Consider the following 22,927-nt stretch of genomic DNA (forward strand, 5'->3'; position numbering starts at 1 on the left):
ATCTATTATATTTCCTTATAAAGGATGGCTACTCAATCATCCAGGCAAGAGCTCTGGAAATCAACCCAAATTTCTTGCTCTTCCTCAACCCCTGGATCAATTTGGTCAAAATATCATCTTGATTCTACCTTGTACATGTTTCTCAAATCTATTACCTGTTTTCTCCCTTTCAAAAGATAGTATGCTAATGATGGAAATAAGATGAAAATTTCGAGTGTATTAGAAATGTGTTTCCATAAGCAAAAAAGAAGAACAAAAATTACAAGGAGAAGAGAGAAAAACATGTCAGTTAAACAACAGTTGGCATCTCTAAGATATAATGAGACTTGAGCAGATAGTCCTGTCTCATTTTGACCACAGAAACATGATATGACTGGCCCACATGCCTGGTAGAAAATTGACTCGATTTAGCATTATCATCTAGAGAGGGCAGCACAGGGGCCATGGAAGGTTTCTTAAGGCACCAGAAAGGATTCTTAAGGCACTCTCCATAATGATGGGATAATTGAAAGAACCTCCTTTGGCCCTGGGTATATCAGGACTGTAGGCCTACCTCAGTTACTATCTGATGCAAGAACTTGGTTATAGGACAGAGTGGGATCTGAAAGAAGGGTTCTTATTTTTAGGTAAATATGTAAATATGAGACTGTGTCCTTACACTGATTACTCCACATAGGTGGGTGGGTCTTGATTTGGGGGAACTTTTATTCTGGTTTCATTACCTAGTAGTTATTAACTAGATTTGATATTAAATGATTCCTCCTTTGATTTCCCTGTCTGTAGCCACCTCTATGAAGGGTCAAGAGAATCTTCATCATTTTTTTTGAGACTACTTCAAACAATAAATGCATTTTCCTTTTTCCCTCAGCCCAACCTCCTCCATCTGATTCAACACATTGCTGCCTTAGTGATTCTTCCAAAGCACAAATGTGGTGATACACTTTCCCATATTTCAAGTTCTTTTATAATTTTCCAGTGCTTGAAGATAAACTCCAAAATTTTTGGCACAGCATACAAGACCTTGATTCATATGGCCTTCCTACCTTTTGGACCTCATCATTTTCTATTTCTAATACATATTTATATTCTAGCTACAGTGGCCTACCTGAAGTTCCTGGAATGAGACATGACCTTTTTCCTTTAAGTGTGTTATTCCCTTTGCCTGGAATATTAAGCATACGCTCTCTCCTCTTCATCACCTGATAGCGCTGAGTCTCCTTAAAAGTCTCCACCGGTCCCACAGTTTGGATCATGTATACCAGTTGCAGGTGTTACTACTGTGTAGTATAATTGTAATTGTTCCTGCATTTTTATCTCTCCCACTAAGCTCCATAGTCTGTTATTTAGTTTGGTATATACAGCACTTACCTCAGTGCCTGCCTACCATGCAATAGGTACTCAAGGACTAGAAGGACAGATAGACAAATTGATAGACAAATGGAAGGATAGCTAGCTAGCTATATGTGTGGATGGATAAATGGATAGATAGATAGATGATAGATAGATAGATAGATAGATAGATAGATAGATAGATAGATGATAAGTATATAAATGATAGCAAGTCTACTGAAGTATCTTTATCAGTCATCAACCACCCCATTCAAAATGCTGCCAGGATTGTCTTCTTAATTTAGATCTGACCATGTCCAAACTTTAAAATACATGTTAAAAATGTTAGACACTCTCTCATTGATTCCTTATCTTAAAAATTACAATGGCACTTTTTAATCCTCCCTGATCTAACATATTTATACTTTCTTAGCCATTCCAGATTAAATACTCCATGGTCCAGCCACGCGAAATTCTTTGGTATTCCCCAAACATTAATTCATTCATTTTATGACTCTCTTTTCTAAGGTCTGCCCCAGCACTTAGGTACTGTTTTAATCTATCATCTTAGTGTGGCTAATGACTTGGTTTATATTTGACAGAAATCATAACCTGAATTTTCATTTTTCAAATATTTTTAAAGTGCTTCATCTGGAAAAGAGTTTAAATAATTCTCATGTGAAAAACCTTACAGAGAATAACAAAACTAAGAAATACAAACTAGTAGGAAGTTGGTGCCCAGATGCTTTTTTATTTTGAAAAGTCCCTTACTCATTGAGTCCAGGAGGTGGCAGTTTCACCTACAAAGCTCCCTTTAAAACTGTATGGGTTTTTGTGCATCTGATTCAAATCCTGTGTGCAATAAAGCCACACCCATGATTCTGTCTGAAGCCTGCTTTTTACTCCAGACATAATCAGTGCTACTTTGGGTATGTCAGCCTTCTCAGGGACAATCCTTAAGGTCTCCAGAAGCCCTTTTATTTAGCTGAGAAGATCTTTCAGGCTCCACCTGAATTATTTGAAATGTTTTCACAGGGAGGTTTGTAGCCACATCCATGATTTGATATTTATATTGGGCCATGTCTTTCTGGCATTCGATAATTTACCACTTTGAGAGGTGGGAGTTTAGAAACAATTGTGTTTTCTAACACAAGTCCTGGTCCTTGTATACTACTTCCCTTTACTTTCAAACGGACTGGTTCTTTATTTAGCTCATCTCTTTATTGTAGCACCTTATCATATGCAGGCAGTAAGAGCCAACTGATGCTTTAACAGTCTGCCCGGAAATCTCCTTACTCATATGAAAAGTTTATCGCATACATGTTCTGCCTCCCCAGTTACCTCAGATGACAGCTTTATCAATTGTTACTCGCTACATAAAATGGGTAGCCATTTTTCTAGCTTTTCGTGACCATGACTGCTTTTCCAAATACTATCTGCCACCCATTGCCACAGCCAAGGCCACGTATTGTGGGGTTTCTGTTATGTCATAAGTTATTTCTCTGTAGCAGTTTCTTTCTTATCCTTCCACGTTTCTTTCACTCATCTCAAGCAAGCTAGCCTGAATTCATTCACATGACGATCTCAGCACTCCAAGAGAGGAAGTAGATGTCTTCAAGTGCTTTTCAAATCTCTGTTGTCTTCAAGTCTGTTAATGACCTACTGGCCAAAGCAAGTCACATGGACAAGTCCAGATTCTAGGGATCCAGAAATAAACTCCTGTCCTTTAAAGAGTTAAAGAGTAAACTGTGTGGATATAAAGAAGGTATTTATTAGAGTAATTAATGACACCAGTCTATTACAGATATTTAGGTTAATATTTATTAACCAATTAGACAACATTCTCTTTACATATTATGAAGGAACTCCAAACTGAACCAATAGCTTTCAGAGGCAGTGTTTGAATTATGCAGTTTAATTTTTACCATGTTACATAGTATTTTTTTTTGAGTACATGGTTTGAAACGAGTCTTGCAAATCTTATGTGTGAATCTTAATATTACCCTGACTTTTGACTTTGCCAAGGGAACATCCATAGCAAAGTAAACTAGTATGTTTCAATGCCCAAGACAAAAAAAAAAAATGTCAATTTCGTTTTTTTTATGCCTTAGGTGATATTTGTGATCCCAATCCATGTGAAAATGGAGGTATCTGTTTGCCAGGATTGGCTGATGGTTCCTTTTCCTGTGAGTGTCCAGATGGCTTCACAGACCCCAACTGTTCTAGTGTTGTGGAGGTTGGTAAGTGCAAAATTTAAGCATTTCAGTAGTTATCTTTTTGTTTCCATGAATAACTGGCAGTTTGGCTGTGGTGCATTATGGAGATTAGTTGTAAAATTGCTGTATGTTCCTAATTAGTTTACTTTTGTGTAGGATTCTCAGTTGTATCATTTCCAGTTTATATTGAAATTATATTAATTGTGTTCTTTAAGTTTTAAAATATTTTTAGTAATTAACACTAAATTTAAAGACATTACAAATAATACATAAACATAACATTTCTTATATTTCTAATATTAATATAAATTTAACATTTTATTCTCAAATAAAATACATAACTCCAAAGTCAATTTATTCAAGTTAAATTATCACTGTAAATAAAACAGGATCTTTTTAGGGACTTCGAATATCCATCAGCGTTTTGTAGCTGTTCTAATCATTACTTTTCTTAGGTGATAAATATATTTTATATTTCTAAGCATATAAAGAAAAGGATATTCCAGATGCAGTGCTCTTCAAAGTTTTCTAAAAAATTTGCTCTGCAAAAATTAATGTGTCATTGGTTACATTCAAATAGTTTTTTTAAAAATCTGCGAAATATGTATACTTATGGATTTAGAGTAACTTCTGTAGTTTCCACATAGGTCCCCATTAAGGAAATAGCTGCACTTTAAAATAATTTAACACCATGTAAACTTGTGCAGAGATTTTCTCTCTGACTAAAGAGAGAAATAATTTTCAAAGTTAATACCACAGGTAAGTTTGAAAAAAACTTATATTTTTCGCATTAGTACCACGAAGAGTACAAGATGGAATATATCTCTTCATTATAGGCAACCAAACATGTTTTGTCAACCTGCATAAACCTTAGAGAAACAGGACACTTCAATGGCTTTGGGGAAATAGTTTTGAAAAAGAAAAGTAATAGCGTCCAGGGATCAGTCTGAATTACCCATCATTGTACCCAGTGCACCTAACTTAATTACCTTATGCATAGTAAAAATCCAGTAACTATTGGTTGAATGAAAGAAAGAATAATTAAATAAAACCATCAATTTACCATCTTTGGCCATTAGTTACTGGATTGTAGTGTGCTTTATTTTTTTAATGAATTTTCCTTATTTTTTATATTGCATTATGAATATATGTTATCCAAAGAAGTTAATTATATTATTGCTGAAAGGTACTTTGTTCATTTAATTCATCTTCAAAGATAATTCTCTTTTAATGCTTTTATTAACTCACTGATATTTTAGGAGGTTTGACACAGTGCCATCGAAATAAAACTGTTGTAACCACTTTGACCCAGGCTTCAAATATGTACATTTGAGTTTCAGAGTTTAACGTGAGAATCATATCCTCAGGAAAGTCTGTATATCTGAAGAAAATTAGAGTCATAAATACCCCTAGTAGAAATGTATGAATAGAGTAAAATTTTAGTGTTGTATTTTAAGCCCAACAACCCCAAATTGGCAGTGCCTTCGAGTTGTATAATAGTATATAATATTTTTGGCACTATTTGAAAGATCCAAATCTGGAATCAGAGAAACAAATGTAGGTAAATGATTAAGAAATCAGTATCTTAGCAGAATTTTTTTTTTTTTTTTTTGAGATGGAGTCTCACTTTGTCGCACAGGCTGGGATGCACTGGCACTATCTCAGCTCACTGCAAGCTCCACACCCCGGGTTCACACCGTTCTCCTGCCTCAGCCTCCGGAGAAGCTGGGACTACAGGCGCCTGCCGCCACGCCCGGCTAATTTCTTTTTGTATTTTTAGTACAGACGGGGTTTCACTGTGTTAGCCAGGATGGTCTCGATTTCCTGACCTCGTGATCCACCCACCTCGGCCTCCCAAAGTGTTGGGATTACAGGCGTGAGCGACCGTGCCCGGCCAGCCGAATTTTAAAGTAAATACTTGTATACTTTTGGGCTATACTTTTAAATATTAATCCAACATTCACCATTTTGTCCGAAGACTGATACTATGGGCAGCAACACTTAAAAAACTAAGCACGCTGCCATATCCCACCTAGTTCAGTGTGACTTTGGGAAATTAAACGCTTATAGAATTAAATTCTACTCAGATTCATTATTACATATTAGTATACATCTCTGATATTCAGAAATTGGATAGTTATACTGTATTATTTTAAGCTATATTTTTTAATTATACATTTCATACAACCCTATTCTTCTCTGGGCTGTATTTAGGAGTTTTTGGAAGAAATGTATTTAGTTTGTATTTGTTTGATCATTTAGTATAGGATATTAGTTACACCAATTCTATTTTCATGTGCTGGTGTTCTAACATTAAAATACTAGGAAAAAACTTTCCTAAAGTCTTAAAGTGTTGACAGTTTCTTGAATACAACTTTCCTATATTATGACATAATTTTTATAAAGGATCAGAAAATAATGAGAAATCAAGCACAGTTTTCAAGTTCAATACCTATTTATGACAGAAACATTACCCTATTTGCCTTTCTACTGCTTTTTCTTAGCCTCATATTTTCTTGCATATGAAAGGTGTACTAAATATTGATTGAATAGTAATACTTGGTAGTAATGCCTTTAATATCTAGCTTACCTTGGGTCTTTTCATATTTTTAAAACTAATATTGGGATCAAATATTTCAAACATTAGATTACTAAAGACCATCCTGCGTTTTTGTTTCGGAAAAAAAAAAGGCCGGGCATGGTGGCTCACGCCGGTCGGTAATCCCAGCACTTTGGAAGGCCGAGGTGGGTGGATCACGAGGTCAGGAGTTTGAGACCAGCCTGGCCAACATGGTGAAACCCTGTCTCTACCAAATATACAAAAATTAACCGGGCACAATAACAGGTTCCTGTAGTCCCAGCTACTAGGGAGGCTGAGGCAGGAGAATCACTTGAACCCAGGAGGCAGAGGTTGCAATGAGCTGAGATTGTGCCACTGCATTCCAGCCTAGGTAACAGAGAGAGACTCCATCTCAAATAAATAAATATATAAATAAAAATAAAAATAAATGGCTTGGCCAAGGCTTTTTTGTTATTGTTCTCCTGTTGTTATCTAGCACCAATGCAGGAAACAGAGTGTATTGGAATTTAAAAAACAAACAAACAAAAAACACGTGGGTATTTTGAGGTAATATCTTAAAAGACAAAAAATATTTGAGCTGTCACTAGTCTGTATTTTTCCTTACATATTAGTTACCACAAAGATAGAGATGTGTCTAAGGTTTCTTCTATCCATTTCAGACCATATGAATTTTGAGCCATATATATTATGAAATTCTGAATCTTTTTATTTTTAATTTCCAAAGGAAAGAAAATAATCTCATTTATATTTGCTTAGAAAAAGTTGTTTTTTGATCCCAGTTTTTAAAATTATGTTTATCCTGTTTATTCTACAGTCAGACACATACCCTTTTCATTGCAGTTCATCTGGAAAGGAGAATTTCAAATGCATGCTCAGAGAAAAACTTTTCATGATTTTACCTCAAACCTTACTACTTTGCAGTAGCTTTGTTTCAGGTTGTTGATACTTATTTCAAGAGATCCTCATCCAGTTTTGTACTTTTATTCTTCCCTCACAAAGCATATAATGTCAGATAAGCACAAAACACTTAACACATTTGCAATCAATACTCACATCACTTGCATTCCTGTGTCACGTAGGATACTTTGGCAGAATTGACTTTCTCAGATTTGTAAACTTCCTTCACTAGACAACATTGCTTTTCTTTGGACATTTTTTGATATTTCTGTATACTGCATTCTCATTCTCTCTCTCTCTCTCTCTGCCTCTCTGTATCCCCACACACAGCTATCACACACACCTACACAACTCAATGTGCTCAGCCTCTTCGAGTTATTAAGATTCACTTCTGATATCTGAAAATGGCAGTAGGAAAACTTCTCTTCAAACAAAGCAAAGAGAAAGCCCTTGTTTTAAATTCTTGAATTCGAAGGCATTACCCAGATTAACCAGTGTTTGCACAGATGTGCACTGAATGCTGCCCCCCTCTCCAGAGGATTTGTGGACAGACCACCATGTGGCTAAGCCGCAAATTGCTTCCCAGTTACTCACTCACATTCCTGGATGGCACTGTGTAATTGGGAGCTATATTATGGCACATTCATTTCATGCAGAAATTTTCTATTATCTCTCTCTCTATATATATAAATGTTCTATTATCTCTCTCCATGTATATATATATGGCCAGACTGGTCTCCAACTCCTGACCTCAGGTGATCCACCCACCTTGGCTCCCAAAGTGCTGGGATTACAGGCATGAGCCACCTCTCCCAGCCTATCAGTATATTTATACAGTTCATAAATGGAAATCTTGAGAATTTTTAAATTGTACAAGTTCTGTGGCATAACTGTCCTATGTGTGTTATCAGAATAATCCATTAAACTAGTAAAAAGTATAAACTTTTACAACTCAAATACATAGTATATTAATGTAATCAAAGGGAAAAAATAAGTGACTTTTTTTAAACAAATAAAATATTAGTTTTCATTTATTTTCAAACAAATATTTATTGAGTGTTTACTAAGTAATAGTTACTTGAATGGTGGAGGGGCAATGATAAACAAGTTGCTGTTTAGATGATGAGACAAATAGACAGACATACAGACAGAAAGATGGAGATAGATAATAGATAGAAAAATAGATGATAGATAGATAGATAGATAGATAGATAGATAGATAGATAGATAGATATGTTGTTATGTGTTGTGATACAAGTACCTGGAGCCATAAAAATATAAAGCAGATGTCTTGCCTTAAGCTAAGTGTAAAGGAATGCATGCCAACCTGAAAAAGTAACATCTAGACATAAATCTAAAAAATAATTTCAATCTATTGCAGACTAAAAACTGCAACAAACAACAAAACCTATTCCAGACAGAGAAAATAGTGTGTAGAATAACCAGGAGATTAAAAAAAAAGGTATAATGTCATAAACTGAAAGAAGTTAAATGTGGCTAGAACTTAGAGAGAAGGGACATGGTGGCCAGCACTGACTCTGAGGATGGTGACAAGTGGCAGATACTCTAGAGTTTGGTACAGTGTTTAAAAAAATTTCAACTTTTTACTAAGAAAAACAGAGAGATTTTGTATTTCTGTTGGTGCAATATGGAAAACAAATTACAGCAAAATACAGCAGGGGGACAATTTGAAGGCAATTGCAGCAGATGAGGCTAGACATGATGATCTTGGCTTCTGTCAATGTGGTAACTAACGGGATGAAGAGGAGAGAGTCACTGAGTATTTAGATGATACCATAGACAATTATTGCTTATTTATGGGGTATGAAGAAAAAGAGTTTGGGAGAAACTAAGAGTAAAGAAAGGCATCCCCAGTTTCTGGCCTGAGCAACTGGGTATCATTTACTGAGATATTATAAATGACAATACACAGGATTGAGAGGCAGAAGGAGAGTTCAGTATTTCACATGTTGAATTTGACAAATTTGATAGATATTATCTAAGAAGTAAAGCATAGATGTAGAAGTCATAATTACATAGATGGTTATTGAAGCTAAGGGAATGGATGAGTCTTCTAGAAACAGGATAATAGCAAAGAATAGAAGAGCTAGACATGGGAAAGAATAGAGGAATTAGAAATACAAAGCGGTAAGAGGCCATCAATATTTAAGTGATAGGCAGAGAAAGTGAAATCTGTAAAGGAGCCAGAGAGGCAGAGTAGTCAGGTAGAAGGAAAACCAGGAAAGTGTGGTGCACAGTAAGTTCAGGATTAACAATGTCTCAAGGAGTGGGTAATCAGCAATGTCAAGTACTGTGGGGCAGTTAAGCAAGGTAAGCATTTCCTTTGATTACATGTGATTGATGGATGATCTTGTTGGTTTACGGAAGATCAGTTTTGCTGGCGTTGTGGAGAAAGAGCTTGACTGTGGCATGTAGAAGAATTCGTAGAAAAAAACTAAATGGCTAAAACAAACATTTGTCTATTTATTTATTTGCTTACTCATTCATCTATCAAATATTTGAGTATCAGCTATGTGCCACTCTTCCTGGCACTGAGGATATAGCAGTTAAAAAATGGTCTTTGCCATAAATATGTGTAAAATATTGTTAAAATGATCGGACAAAACAAAGAATATAAACATTGGAATTTGGTAGTAATATAAGATTCATTATCACTTGGAAAAAATTAAAAGTATGTGTATTATTGACAGTAGGTCAGTACAGGATAATAGTACTGTATATTATTTTATTTATAATTTCTTTTTATCTTCTCTGTGATTACATTGACATCTGGCCAGGCTTCTCATTTCCAAATATATATATGTATAGCATATCATGTAAAAAATACATATATATATTCAGGAAAAGTTATTTTATTCTGTTTTATCTTCTCTTATCCTCTTTTACCTATCATATTCCATAGAAACTTATTTCCCTTTGGTAATGATATCCCTTTTCTAACACAAATTCAGATTCTATTAAATGTGTTACCCTCCTATATTGTCACTAATAATCTGTTCCTCAGCTTTCATTTTATTATGAAAAATTGAATATATTTATCCCAGAAAATACAGACTGTCATACACATTTTTTAAAAAACTAGAAGTTGACTGTACATTTCACTCTATGAATAGCCATATTCATGTTTATCTTTCAGAAGGCGATCAGTGTCAGAATATCAAGTAGTATAATAGAGTCTGACGTTGTCCGAAAGACTTCTTGTTAGTGTTCATGAAATATCAGAAAGTTAACGAGCCTTAAGTAGCTCTCTTGGGTGGTGTAGGGTTATTTTAGATTTCGAGACTTTGGTTACCAAATGAGGGATTTGGTAAATTTCAGTTAAATTTTTCAGATAGTAGATGAAATTGTGAGTAGTTGTCGGGGTGGTTTATTTTCCCCTCTACTTAAGATTACTTCTTAGACTCATGATTGAATCCATTTTTCTAGAAGTTACCATAATGAGAGCTATGTTTCACGGACTAAAATACTTTCTCTAAAGCTGCTAGCCAATAGATGATTGCTAAGAAATTTTCCAGTCAACTAGGGTCAAAGGGATTTATTTTCACAGTTATGTTTACTTACTTTTCTAATAATAAGAAAGGGTAAATATAAGTTCATACAAACAAATATAATTGTGCAGTTAAGATGACAGATAATTAAGGGAAAGTTTTCGTACTAATTTTGCATATATTATGGAAAAGTAATTATATTTTATATGTGTAAAAATTCTGTAACATACCACATAAACTCATTAGCTTATTGATGTAAAAATATTTCTGCTTTATTAATAATGACAATGATTAGAATTTGTTAGTTTGCAATTCCAAGCTGTGACAATTATATGTTAACTTTCAGAAAGAAAAAAATGTATAACATCAAAGAACCTTAGATATTATTGAGTACCAAAAGCCACTCTAGCCCAGTCAAAGGCTAAAAGCCAGTTTGTGGTAAAGCTTTTATTTGGAAGAAAAGACAATGACCCATTAAGAAATTGATGTATGTCATTTAAACCACTGTCCTTTCTTCTAGGAGTATGTCCTTATTCATAGGGAATAACTGCTTTTGTATTTGAATGTATTTTACTGCCTAACAAATAATCACAGAGTTTAATGGATTTATTAAAAAATAATCATATTATCTCAGAAGTGTGTGAGACAGCTAAGTGGATATTCATCTCTGGAACATCTTTTACGTCTTTGTTGCACTCATATCTGCGTCTGCAGTCAGCTGGCGCTGGATAGAAGATGGTTAACTGATCTCTACTATTACGTAGTGGCAGCGGCAAAGGTGTCAAACGTAGTAAGAAAGATCGAGTCCTAAAAGGCACTTTTCAAATCTCGGCTTGCCTCACAGTAGCTAACAACACTTCTGAGGGGAATATATGCAATTTCATTTTACAAATGTGCGGATGCAAGAAGGGGAGGAGTTTGTGGCTAGTTTTACAATCTGCTGTGGAATGTTGCTTCTCTTTTTAATTTTATTTTTGAAGAGTTTTATTGGCAAAGCAACAAGTTGATAAACACATAGGTATGTTTGCAGATATTTCTTTTTATGTTATACACAAATATATGGCCATGATTACACAAATCCTAATCACATTGGCTTTAGCAAAAGCTCTTCAATTATTTTTATAAGGAGTAAAAAGGTAAAATCTCTTAAGGAAAAACTTAGATTTTTTTTTTTTTTTACATTTTAGAAAAAATTATTGAAAAAATAGGAAGGTGAAAATTGAAGGTAATATCAAATTGCCCTTTTACTCCTAACCTGAAATCACTTGTGGCACAGCCAAAATGTATAATTCTATACACTTATGAAAATGAAAATTACAAATTCAAAGTGATAGGCCACAGTGGCAAATTTAGCATTAATCTCTGGAAAGATTTTATCTTCCAGCTTTTCCCTTTCATGGAAAAGCAATCTATAGAAGACTCACAAATCACTTATATGATACTATGTAAAACATGCCAAAAATCTTTACAATCTTTCATTCTGTTACTTGATTTCATCTTCTTCATTGATTTTCAACATGAATCTGTTTCTTTATTCTAGGAAATTATACCTATTGTTATTTCCTTTAGATTAAGTTATTTGCACCATAAACTATGGTATCCAAATAAAGCAAGTCATTTAAAAAACATTAACTTTTAAGCAGTTATGACAAGGTGTTGAAATGTTATCATCAGAGAAATTGAGATTTATAATGAAGAGGAAGCTTAATGGACTTACGCTCACTTATTCATAGTAATATAGATTTGGAGTTATTTGATTTGTATAATAGGAAAAGAAAAATACACATGAAGAGAAAAAGAAGAGATTGTTATCCTATCAAATATATTTTTTAAATAATGTGATTATATCTCCTTTAATTTTCATTCAAACATTTGATTACTGTAGTAGGCCATAAAACATTTAAAAAAGGGTAAACTAGAACTAGGCACATATAAAGAAGAGTGAAGAGTTTAGTTAATAAAAACTATAAAGAAAGGGACATTCTCTAAAATCAAGACCAATAAGAGAAGGAATAAGCATTTAATCAAAGAAAGCTTAAATCATGTTTTAGAGCATCTACAGCAGCAGTCCCCATCCTCTTTGGTACCAAGGACTGGGTTTCATGAAAGACAATTTTGCCACAGAAGGTGGGTTGGCATTAGATTCTCATAAGGAGCACGCAACCTACATCCCTTGCATATGCAGTTCACAATAGTTTGTGTTCTTATGAGAATTTAATGCTGCTGCTGATCTGACGGGAGGCGGAGCTCATGCAGTGATGCTCTTTCACCTACTGCCTGGTTCATAACAGGCCACGGACTGGTAGGACCCCAATCTAAAGTATGGAACAGGCTTAGGGTAAGTGGACAAAGAAAGCCTAGGGTAAGTGGACAAAGAAAGTAAAGGGCTAACGGATGAATGACACAGCCTTTGTTCTCATCTCTCCTCCTACTACTAGTAACACAGAAGATAGAATGAAGACAAAGATATGACACTTTAAGAATTCATTGAAAATAAATGTTTTGGCCTGGAGCAGTGGCTCATGCCTGTAATCCCAGTACTTTGGGAGACCAAGGCGGGCAGTTCACTTGAGTTCAGGGGTTTAAGACCAGCCTGGCCAACATGGTAAAAGCTTTTCTCTACTAAAAATACAAAAAAAAAAAAAAAAAATAGCCAGGTGTGGTGGTGCACACCTGTAATCCCCGCTACTCAGGAGGCTGAAATGAGAATTGCTTGAACCTGGGAGGCAGAGGTTGCAGTGAGTTGAGATCATGCCACTGTACTCCAACCTGGCAAAAGAGAGAGACTGCTTCAAACTAACTAAATAAGTAAATAAATACGTAAGTGTTTTGATAGGTTGGATTAATTTCTTGAAAATTTTACAGACTCCTGCTGTAACATCTAATACAAATCTTATTGGTACCTCCTATGTGCTAGAATCATGCTATTTGATATGAGGAATTACTACAATAAAGCATAAGGGTTACTGAGATGAAATAGAGGCATGGATTCTTTGTTAAAGAGCTTAAAGTAGATGTCATCGTTTATGGAGTTTTGTTTGGCCACATTCCCTGGAGCCATAGAAAAACTAGGTTACATCTCAAGGTGACTTTGTACTGTAAGACAACTTATTGTTTAACATATATCAAAGTATTTATGTGAAGAAAATTCCATAATCCATATGCTTAAAGTACATGGGTAACAATTTTTAAATGAGTCATATAATGAGAGTAGAATTGGGCTGAATCATTTCCAGATTATATTTAATTTTGGCCTTTGAGAGTATAAAATTAACCAAGCTATGATTTAAAATAGACAACAATCAATATTTATTGTTATCTTCTTTTTATTTTAATCAAGGCCTGGAAAGAAAAATAGGGAGGGCAAAATTTCCATCTCTCAGCCAGAGATAGAACCCAGTAAAGATATTTGTTTTCTTAAGTACTAATCCTTGGAAAATATAGCAAATTTCAAATAAGAATTAACACCTTTTTAATACAATGTGTTCATATAACCCCACAATGTCTTTATCTGCTAAGGTTTCATTGTGAAATCAAACCAGAAGTGCTTCATCCAAATCACAGGGAGCCACTGGACACAGAACTCATTATTGTTACTCATCTGCACAAGGAGCTACAAACATTTTCAAGAACAAGACACATGCTGTTTGTGTCAACTTAGCTATCTTTTAACCAATGACTTTGGCTCTTCAGGCAATAGATAAATTGGAGTGCATCACAGCACAGCCTCTGGCTTCCAAGGTTAGATTTCATTACTTCTTAAATATGGAGGTCCAGCTGTATTACTTTCCACAATGCTTTCCTGTCCCACAACTACCATAGTAAAGCTCACTTCTCAATGAGCCCTGCTGGTTATTAGGACATCAGGTGATAAACACTGAAGTGTGTGGGCAGATAGTCTTTGTATGCAGTTTATCGGTCACTGTAATGCCAAAGACAAAGACTTTTTTCCTCACCCTTTTCCCTTTAATTTTGCCTGTGTTTTCAGAGTGCACCATTCATTTACACACACACACACACATAAAATAACCTGAAAATAAACAAGGGAGCTAATATCAATGTCAGTGTTAAACGGGAAGGGGATTCTGTGATAAATGTAATGATTAGACCAAGGTCATTGATTCCTGCTCAGTGGAAGAACAGGTGTTAAACCTACAATTTTGTTCCATGCTTTTTGCACACTGCAGTGCTTGTGTTCAAATTAAGCTGTGCCTATTACACATATGGGGAGGGTTACTTTCAAACCCGAAGAAATAATAATAATAATATTTCTTTGGAATTTTTTTTTTTTTTTTTTTGAGATAGGGTCTCTGTCGCCTATGCTGGAGTGCAATGATGCAATCATGGCTCACTGCAGCCTCAATGTCCGGGGCTCAAGTGATCTTCCCACCTCAGCCTCCCAAGTAGCTGGGACTACAGGTACACTCCACCAAGCCTGGTTAATTTTTGTACTTTGTGTAGAGACAGGGTTTTGCCATGTCGCCCAGGCTGATCTTGAACTTCTGGGCTCAAGCAATCCGCCCACCTCAGCCTCCCGAAATGTTTAGATTACAGGCATGAGCCACAGCACCTAGCCAAAAATAATACTTCTAATTCCAGTGTTTCTTACATGCTGAGCATGCTCTACTGGAATTCTGTAGTGTGTAAATATCTGAAGGAACACATTCTTTCAAGGACAGCATCATGGGGGTCTGGTTAAGAAGCTAGCCAGGCTGAGTTGAAATCTTGGTACTTCTGTTTGCTAAGTCTGTGACTTTGAGCAAGTCACTTAATCTCTCTCCACCTTACTTTCCTCATCTGTAAAACTGGGGTTAACAGTACCAACTTCAAAGGGTTTTTGTGTAAATTTTTTTTTTTTTTGAGACGGAGTCTCGCTCTGCCGCGCAGGCTGGAGTGCAGTGGCGTGATGTCGGCTCACTGCAAGCTCCGCCTCCCAGGTTCACGCCATTCTCCTGCCTCAGCCTCCCGAGTAGCTGGGATTACAGGCGCCCACCACCACGCCTGGCTAATTTTTTTTTTTTTTTTTTTTTGTACTTTTAATAGAGACGGGGTTTCACTCTTTTAGCCAGGATGGTCTTGATCTCCTGACTTCGTGATCTGCCCACCTCGGCCTGTCAAAGTGCTGGGATTACAGGCGTGAGCCACCGCGCCCGGCTGCTTTTGTATAAATTAAATGATTCAATATATGTAAGGATCTTAAAACAGTGTCTGGCTCATAAGTGCCACCCAGGAGTTACTAATTAAGTGATATAAATAATTAAACCTTATATACTATTTTAAAGCTACATGCAGAAATCAAACATCTAGGCCTCTGACTATTCTTTCATCATTTTAGTCATTAATAAAATTATTGAAATGTCCAATAAGTACTGACTTATTATTTTTATGTCAGGTTGTTTTTTTTTTTCCTGTTGGTGCATGAATACACAAACTGGGGGCAATTTAGTTGTCAGCTTTTAATTTTTCAAAAAATTTCTTTCCTTCAACATATAATTTGACAAATCACTTCATTTCATATGGGAAAAAGAGAGCCCTATTTTTTATTATATGAAATTTATGAGTAATGTAGGTAATGCTTGCATAATTAGGAATCAGTCCTTTAGGAATCTAGCTTTCCTTATGCTTAGAGCAAATAAGTTATGAATTGATTTTTTTCTTTATAAGATTGCAAAATGGGAATCCTGTAAAGGTATAATAAATACCAAGTTGGAATTTATGATAGCACATTAATATTAGTTTCTTGGATATGATAGATCAACAATAAGCTTTTTGTGGTTTTGCATAAAGATAGAATCATAGGGAAAAAAGAACATTAGGATCTTCCATTTAACAAATGTGTATTGAGCCTTCATGGAGAGCCTGTGATCTACCCTTTCTCTATGACCTGATGATAAAGGCTCTGCCTTTTAAATACTTAAATTTGAGAAAGGGTAAGACAGGCATATCAGTAATCATTATACAATGCAGAAAACAATTATCATAAGAGGGGAACAAAGTGCTATGGGTATCAAGTGGGGAAAGATCACTTCCTGTCCTAGGAATCAGATTTTATGGTTGTGGTGGCTTCTGTGAGATGAGCTGAGATGGAAATTTATTTAATCTGTAGACATTATGATATTGGAACATTTTAAGCAAATATAGAATGATAAAAAAGCAGAAAAACAGGAGACATGGGGAAACTTTCTAGAAGAATTAGCATTAGTGGTTGCTCAGTTTATAAGGTGTTTTAATAGGAGACATGGGGAAACTTTCTAGAAGAATTAGCATTAGTGGTTGCTCAGTTTATAAGGTGTTTATGGGGAGGATTGGGAGCAAGACCAGGAAGGTAATGTGGATCTGTATTCCATAGAGCTGTGGTCCCCAACCTTTTTGGCACCAGGAACCAGTTTCGTGGAAGACAATTTTTTCCATGGACCGGTGGTTGGGGAATAGTTTCAGGATGAAACTGTTCCACCTCAGATCATCAGGCATTAGATTAAGGAGGCCACACCCTAGATAACCCACATGCGCATGCTCACAATAGGGTTCCTGCTCCTATGAGAATCTAATGCTGCTGCTGATCTGAGAGGAGGCGGGGCTCAGGCTCATTTCCTGTTGTGCAGCCGGGTTTCTAACAGGCCAGGGACCCATACCGGTTCATGCCCCATGGAAGTTGGAGACCCTGGATATAGAGCCTCTATTCATCTCCTTGAACCAAAATATAGTCTTCAATGTTATTTCCAAAATTATCCCAGAAATATGACTCTATAACTTCCCTTGATAATATATTATTCAAGTGTGTAATCATAAAAACAAAAGAACACAAAGCTCTTATCTGAACAGCATTTAAATACTACCTCAGGCTTTTCTTTTGAGGATTACGTTGTTTAAATTGTACATTTTTCTATTACATTTTTATTCTGCCTCCAAGATAAATTTATTTTTTGATTTATTAATTATTTTATTTTTGACAGGACTTGGTCTAATAGGTAGTTGATTTGGAAAGGGCTGAATGTGGCTCATTGACTGAAATTGATGCTAAGTTTTAATCTAGAATTTCTAACCAGAAATTAGTTATTGGAAGAAACAGCTGTAAACTTTTAAAGCTGGTTTCCAGGAGAAACATCTACAACTAGAAATGTCAGTTGACATGGAAAATTTCATGAGAAGCTACAAAATATTTATATTCTGCTGGATGGACACTAGTTTTGGACACTAAGGAAATTGTTTCCATTAGAACAAATGTTTGGTTTTCCTGCCTGTGGACTTTAATCAACTACATGTGAAATATATGCAAACTAGATTCTTTGCTAGAGAGAAAGTGAAAGATTGAAAGTATGTCTTTAAGGCTTTTCTTTGTTGCAAAATTTTGCAATTCTTTCCCGTTGCAAAGATACTTTTGACATTGTTTGCATGCCAGTTATATTCTCCCTTGACTCAACCCCAAGCATGACCTCCTCTGACTAATCTTGCCTTTAGGCAGCAAGAAGATAAGATTACCAGTTCCCAGTACGCTAGGAATTAGTCCATAAGATGTAGCTGAAGGTTCCAAGTCTTTGCTATTGTGAATAGTGCCGCAATAAACATACGTGTGCTGGCACATGTATACATATGTAACAATCCTGCACATTGTGCATATGTACCCTAGAACTTAAAATATAATTAAAAAAAAAGATGTAGCTGAAGGAGGGAAGGAAAGGAAATTAATTCTTTACAATGTTGGATTGCTGGTTGTTATAAAGCCGCCTAAACAAGACAGGTAATAACACCATTGTATTTTGTGCTAGTTAGATCACATCTGGAGTACTGTTTCCATTCTCATTACTATATTTTAAACTACGTTATCAAATTTGAGTTTATCAAGAGTAGGTCAACAAAAATGATGACTAGGGTGTATATACCATAATATGTAAAATTAAGTAGGGATATTTATCTCAGTTAAGAAAAGAATTACAATAGCTTTTAAATATTTGAATGACTGGCCTGTCAAAGAATGGGCCTCATTAGTCCATTGTTTTCTAGAGGTGAGCTCTGGGAGAGAGATATGACATGTTCCTTGATGAGATTTTGAGTTCCCTGCCTCTAGAAGTTTTGAAAGATATATAGATTTTTTGGTCCGCAGATTGGATCTGTTAGAAGGGTAGAAATTAATAGTTTGCATTCAAAACTTGAAAATATTCTAAAAGATAAGAAAAATGTGGTGTGGGCCCACCCTGAATAGTCCTGCACCTTTATTCAATTTTCATTGCCTTAAAGTTAGGCCTGTCTACTTTTTTATCAGTTGAGTTCTTTAAAGACATCCCAATTAAGGAGAAATTTAGCCTAGGGAGACAAGTTTTGCAGATAAGAAAATTACATTGTCAATGTTATATGATTAACACCCAAATGTGGATACACTATTTTCCTTTCAAGAAGGTCCTAATGATTCTGAAAAAAAAAAAATTTAATTTTAGCTCCTATTGTAACAGGAAGAAAAAAAATCCTCTAAAGCAGTCATTAACTCACTGTTACATAAGGCAGTAGCACATTAGATTAGCTCTACGTAATCAAGCAGAAATTGTGCTTTATTTCTTATGGTTAGTGTCCTTGAGATGAGTTAAAACTACATGGAAAAGATAATTCCCCCTGACCAAAATGACACGTACAGATTTCACGGAAATATCTCATCTTTCTTCAAGTTAGACCTGCCCACTGTTTTTTTTTTCTTCCCCCTTCATCTTTTGAATTTCAAAATATATTTTAATTAAGCCAAATGTGTGGATCTATATTTTGGGAACATATCATTTCAAAGCCATCATAAAATTTCTGAATTATTTTGGAATATAAGCAATGAAAAGGCAATGATATTTTACTAAAAGACCTCACAGATATTAAAATTGTAAAAAGTCATGTTTGAAATAACTGTAACCATATGAAATACTTGGTTGTGACACACACACACACACACACACACACTGTTTGCCAAGATTCTACCATGAAGTAATTTACTATCTTTAAATTCATCACCATTTATTTTTTAAAAGCATTGAAATTTTATATTATTTATATCTCAGAAGACACAGAATATTCAGTATTCAGCCCTAAGCATCTCTACTGGGGTGGGATGATGGGCAGGGAAACCAGTAATTGGTCTAAGGCTGCATCTGCCAGGCACATGGATCAGTCATTTGTTTGTCTCTGTGTTTTGTGCTATTGGACATCAGACATTGGAAGTTTTACTATATCTCTGTTAATGGTAACTTTATTAAAGCAAGAGAGTAACATTCACAGGAAAATGGCAGAAATATAATATCATCCAATATATTTAAGAAGCATAGTCCTTTTTTAAAAAAAATAGGCTGATGGCATCAAAAAGGATGGCATCAAAGAGGATCTTTTAAAAATCTTTCTTACAAAAAGCAAATATTTTACATTCTGTTTAGGATTATGGACTTTAATAAAAGTATTAGGTAATTTATTTTCTTTGTTTCTACCATGATTCAAATGAAATCTGATTATTCATTGAAACCTCATTTATAAGACAGAAATCCTGGAATTCATCCAAGTATTATTCACTAAAGACTTAGTGAAACAAATTATGCCATATCCATTTACTTCAAAATTCTGCTTGTGGTGAATTTTTAGTTAGTAATTTAGGTGATTTAACAAATATACTTCTATTTTCTAATGCAAACCTTAACCCATTGCACCAATGGATTTTTTTTTGACAACACTCTTAATCATTAAGTCTTGTCCAGCATTAACATTTTATGTGCAATGATTCTGTGGTTTTCTTAAGTGGATACTGTCACTGAGATTTGTGCCAGTATTGCTGATCAATTCATTACTTTTTAGTTTTCTGTTCTTTTGGTTTTAGCAGATTTGCTTTTTAGATTAGCTCATTTGTCCAGACTTATGGAAATGAATTGAGGTTGAAGTGAGTAGTCTCCCACACATAAATAAAGCAGAAATCCATAGAACATAAAGGAGCCTGAGAGTATCAGCTTCCTGCTGTCAGGTGCTGTGAAACAAAATAACATGGATGCTGTGACCATCTGAAATTCATATCTAGTGAGCTGGTAGCCTCGGCTTCGTGGCTTCTCTAGTGACATTAAAAAGCATTCTCATTGTAGAATTAATGATTCTCTCTTTCCTGTATTAAATTTTCAAAAAGATTATGAATTTATTAATTTTATTGAAAATGGATAAATCTGAGAAATCATTTATATTAACTTTTGATCTGCTTTATCCCTTACAAGTTTCTTCTTTTTATTTGCCCATGAATTTTCTTAGGTTTAATTTTCAATCCTCATTTTACAAAGCTAAAAAAAAAAAAGGGTAAAAACAGTCATTAAATTTACTTTTGGACTTCATTTTCTCAATTTAAAATTGGACAACTTTCCAAAAATATTTACTCAGAACCAATTATATACACTGTGCAAAATTAAAACATTTGCCCTCCAAGGAAGAATAATGTCCAGCTTGGGAAACAAGGCTGGAAAATATTATGTACCATTCTGTTTAGAACTGGCTTTCGGTTATAGTTTAAAAGGTAGTGGGGGTAGAAGGGAATATCTGGAGACTGAAATAAATACTAAGGAGTTGAAGGTGGTGAAACTTGAATTCAGTCGACAGGGATGGTTTGGGTTTGGATAGGGAGGAAGGGCACATTTAATAAACAAAGGATATTTAAGGACAATTGAATAGATACACCAAAATATTGAATTGTAAGTCCCCTTGTTATATCAAATCACCTAACTTAAAGATATTTACTACTTCCTTTAAGTAAGAGAATTTGTCCTAATTATGTTCTCAAAGACTAATAACAGCTGGGATATGAATGTAGGCTATTTGAGTCATATTACTTTCCAGCTTCCCAGTACTCTGGCTTACTTTTATAAAATATGTGTTTTTGTTCAGTTTAGTTTTAGTTTTCTTACTCAGTGGCAAAAATTGAACCCAAAGCTTGCATTCTTTTTTGTTATTTTTCTCATTTATACCTCTTTCTAAAATGAGAGAATCACAAATGCACTGGTAATCGCTGTTAAAATGATTCACTGTATAAATACATTGTAAAACCCATGTAAACTATATCACCACTAAACATTAAAAGTACATTTTGTGGTTCTGTTTAAATGAATCTACTTAATTGATAAATCATAGTTTCATGTTTTCTGAGTTAGTTTAAAAATCACAGATTTAATTTTTCATGAGATAATCTAATGGTCTTTAGAGCAACCATTGTCTTTATAATAATTATATTGTTTCCTTCCTACCCCAAGAAGGAAAATCTGATTTATATAATGTCATATAGCTATAGAAACTATATATAATTATGTATATATTTATATGATGAAACATATACAGAGATGTAAGGCTTTCTTTGATGAATTTAATAATATTACAAAATGAAGCAGCTGAGCTTTATTTAATACAAATGACTGTATTAAACATTTGTGTATCTTTTCTTTCAACAAATATTTATTCAGTTCCTCCAGTGTTCCAGACACTGTTTTGAAAACTACGGATGTAATGGTGAGCAAAAAAATGCTACAGCCCTGTCCTCATGAAACTCTTAGTCTAATGGGAGAGACTAATAAAAATTCAATATATGTTTACATGCTAACTACATGTGTACAAGATTATGTTGTATGTGTTATATATTATCAATACTTCAATGGATGCCATTCTCCAGATTTTGCACAGGAATCAAAATGCATGTAAAATGTTGATAGAATGGAAACATTTTGATTATTCAAGCATTTTCTATGCAAATCCAATGCTGTGCCTCGCAGTGACCCAAATACTCTGCAGTTCTGAGATTGTAGAGTTGACTGCATCATATGCTGTCTGAAATATTTGGCCAGAGGAAACTAATCATCTTTGTTATACTTTTCACAGGGAAGAAGTTAGTAATAGCAAGCTTTAAGTACAAAGTCATATCCCAGTTGGGCCATTGGCCAAGGACAACAGATAAACAAATAATAAAACAAAAACCAAATTAACCCAAACCTCTCTCTCAGTACTTCTATGGATACTTCCGGAGGCAACTCCATATCCTTCTTTAATGACTGAGTTCACAAATTTAAATAATAGTTTACTCTAATTTTAGTACTGCCTCTGCTCCCCTCAACACACAAACATACACACACATTTAGAGCACTTGACATCTGGGTAGGCATAAATAATCAAGCATAAATATCATGATTGCTATTTTTGCATCACTGCAGTTGAATAAAACATTGTAAAATATTGTCAGAATACAATAATACATAGTTCTTGTTGGTTATGGAAATAACTAATGACTAGATAATTATATGCTTGAAAACATATTTGGTACATGCTTAACCAAATTTATGATATAGCCAACAAAAGGATCAATAAGTCACTCTGAATTAACATTCACATGTAAAATATGTTATAATATACTAAGAAAT

At 34.7% G+C, this 22,927-nt stretch overlaps 1 protein-coding gene across 2 annotated transcripts in view; it reads left to right on the forward strand.

Moving 5' to 3' along the window:
* The window catches only part of EDIL3 (EGF like repeats and discoidin domains 3), a 442,216-nt gene that overhangs the window by 125,249 nt on the left and 294,040 nt on the right, over positions 1-22,927 (forward strand). For both annotated transcript variants that reach the window (XM_003822240.6, XM_003822241.6), the window contains exon 2: positions 3,441-3,569. In XM_003822240.6, coding sequence (XP_003822288.1) covers positions 3,441-3,569 — 129 coding nt within the window. The remainder of the gene's footprint in view (positions 1-3,440; positions 3,570-22,927) is intronic.

Source organism: Pan paniscus, chromosome 4 (assembly GCF_029289425.2).
Source record: "Pan paniscus chromosome 4, NHGRI_mPanPan1-v2.0_pri, whole genome shotgun sequence".
Lineage (NCBI taxonomy): Eukaryota > Metazoa > Chordata > Mammalia > Primates > Hominidae > Pan > Pan paniscus.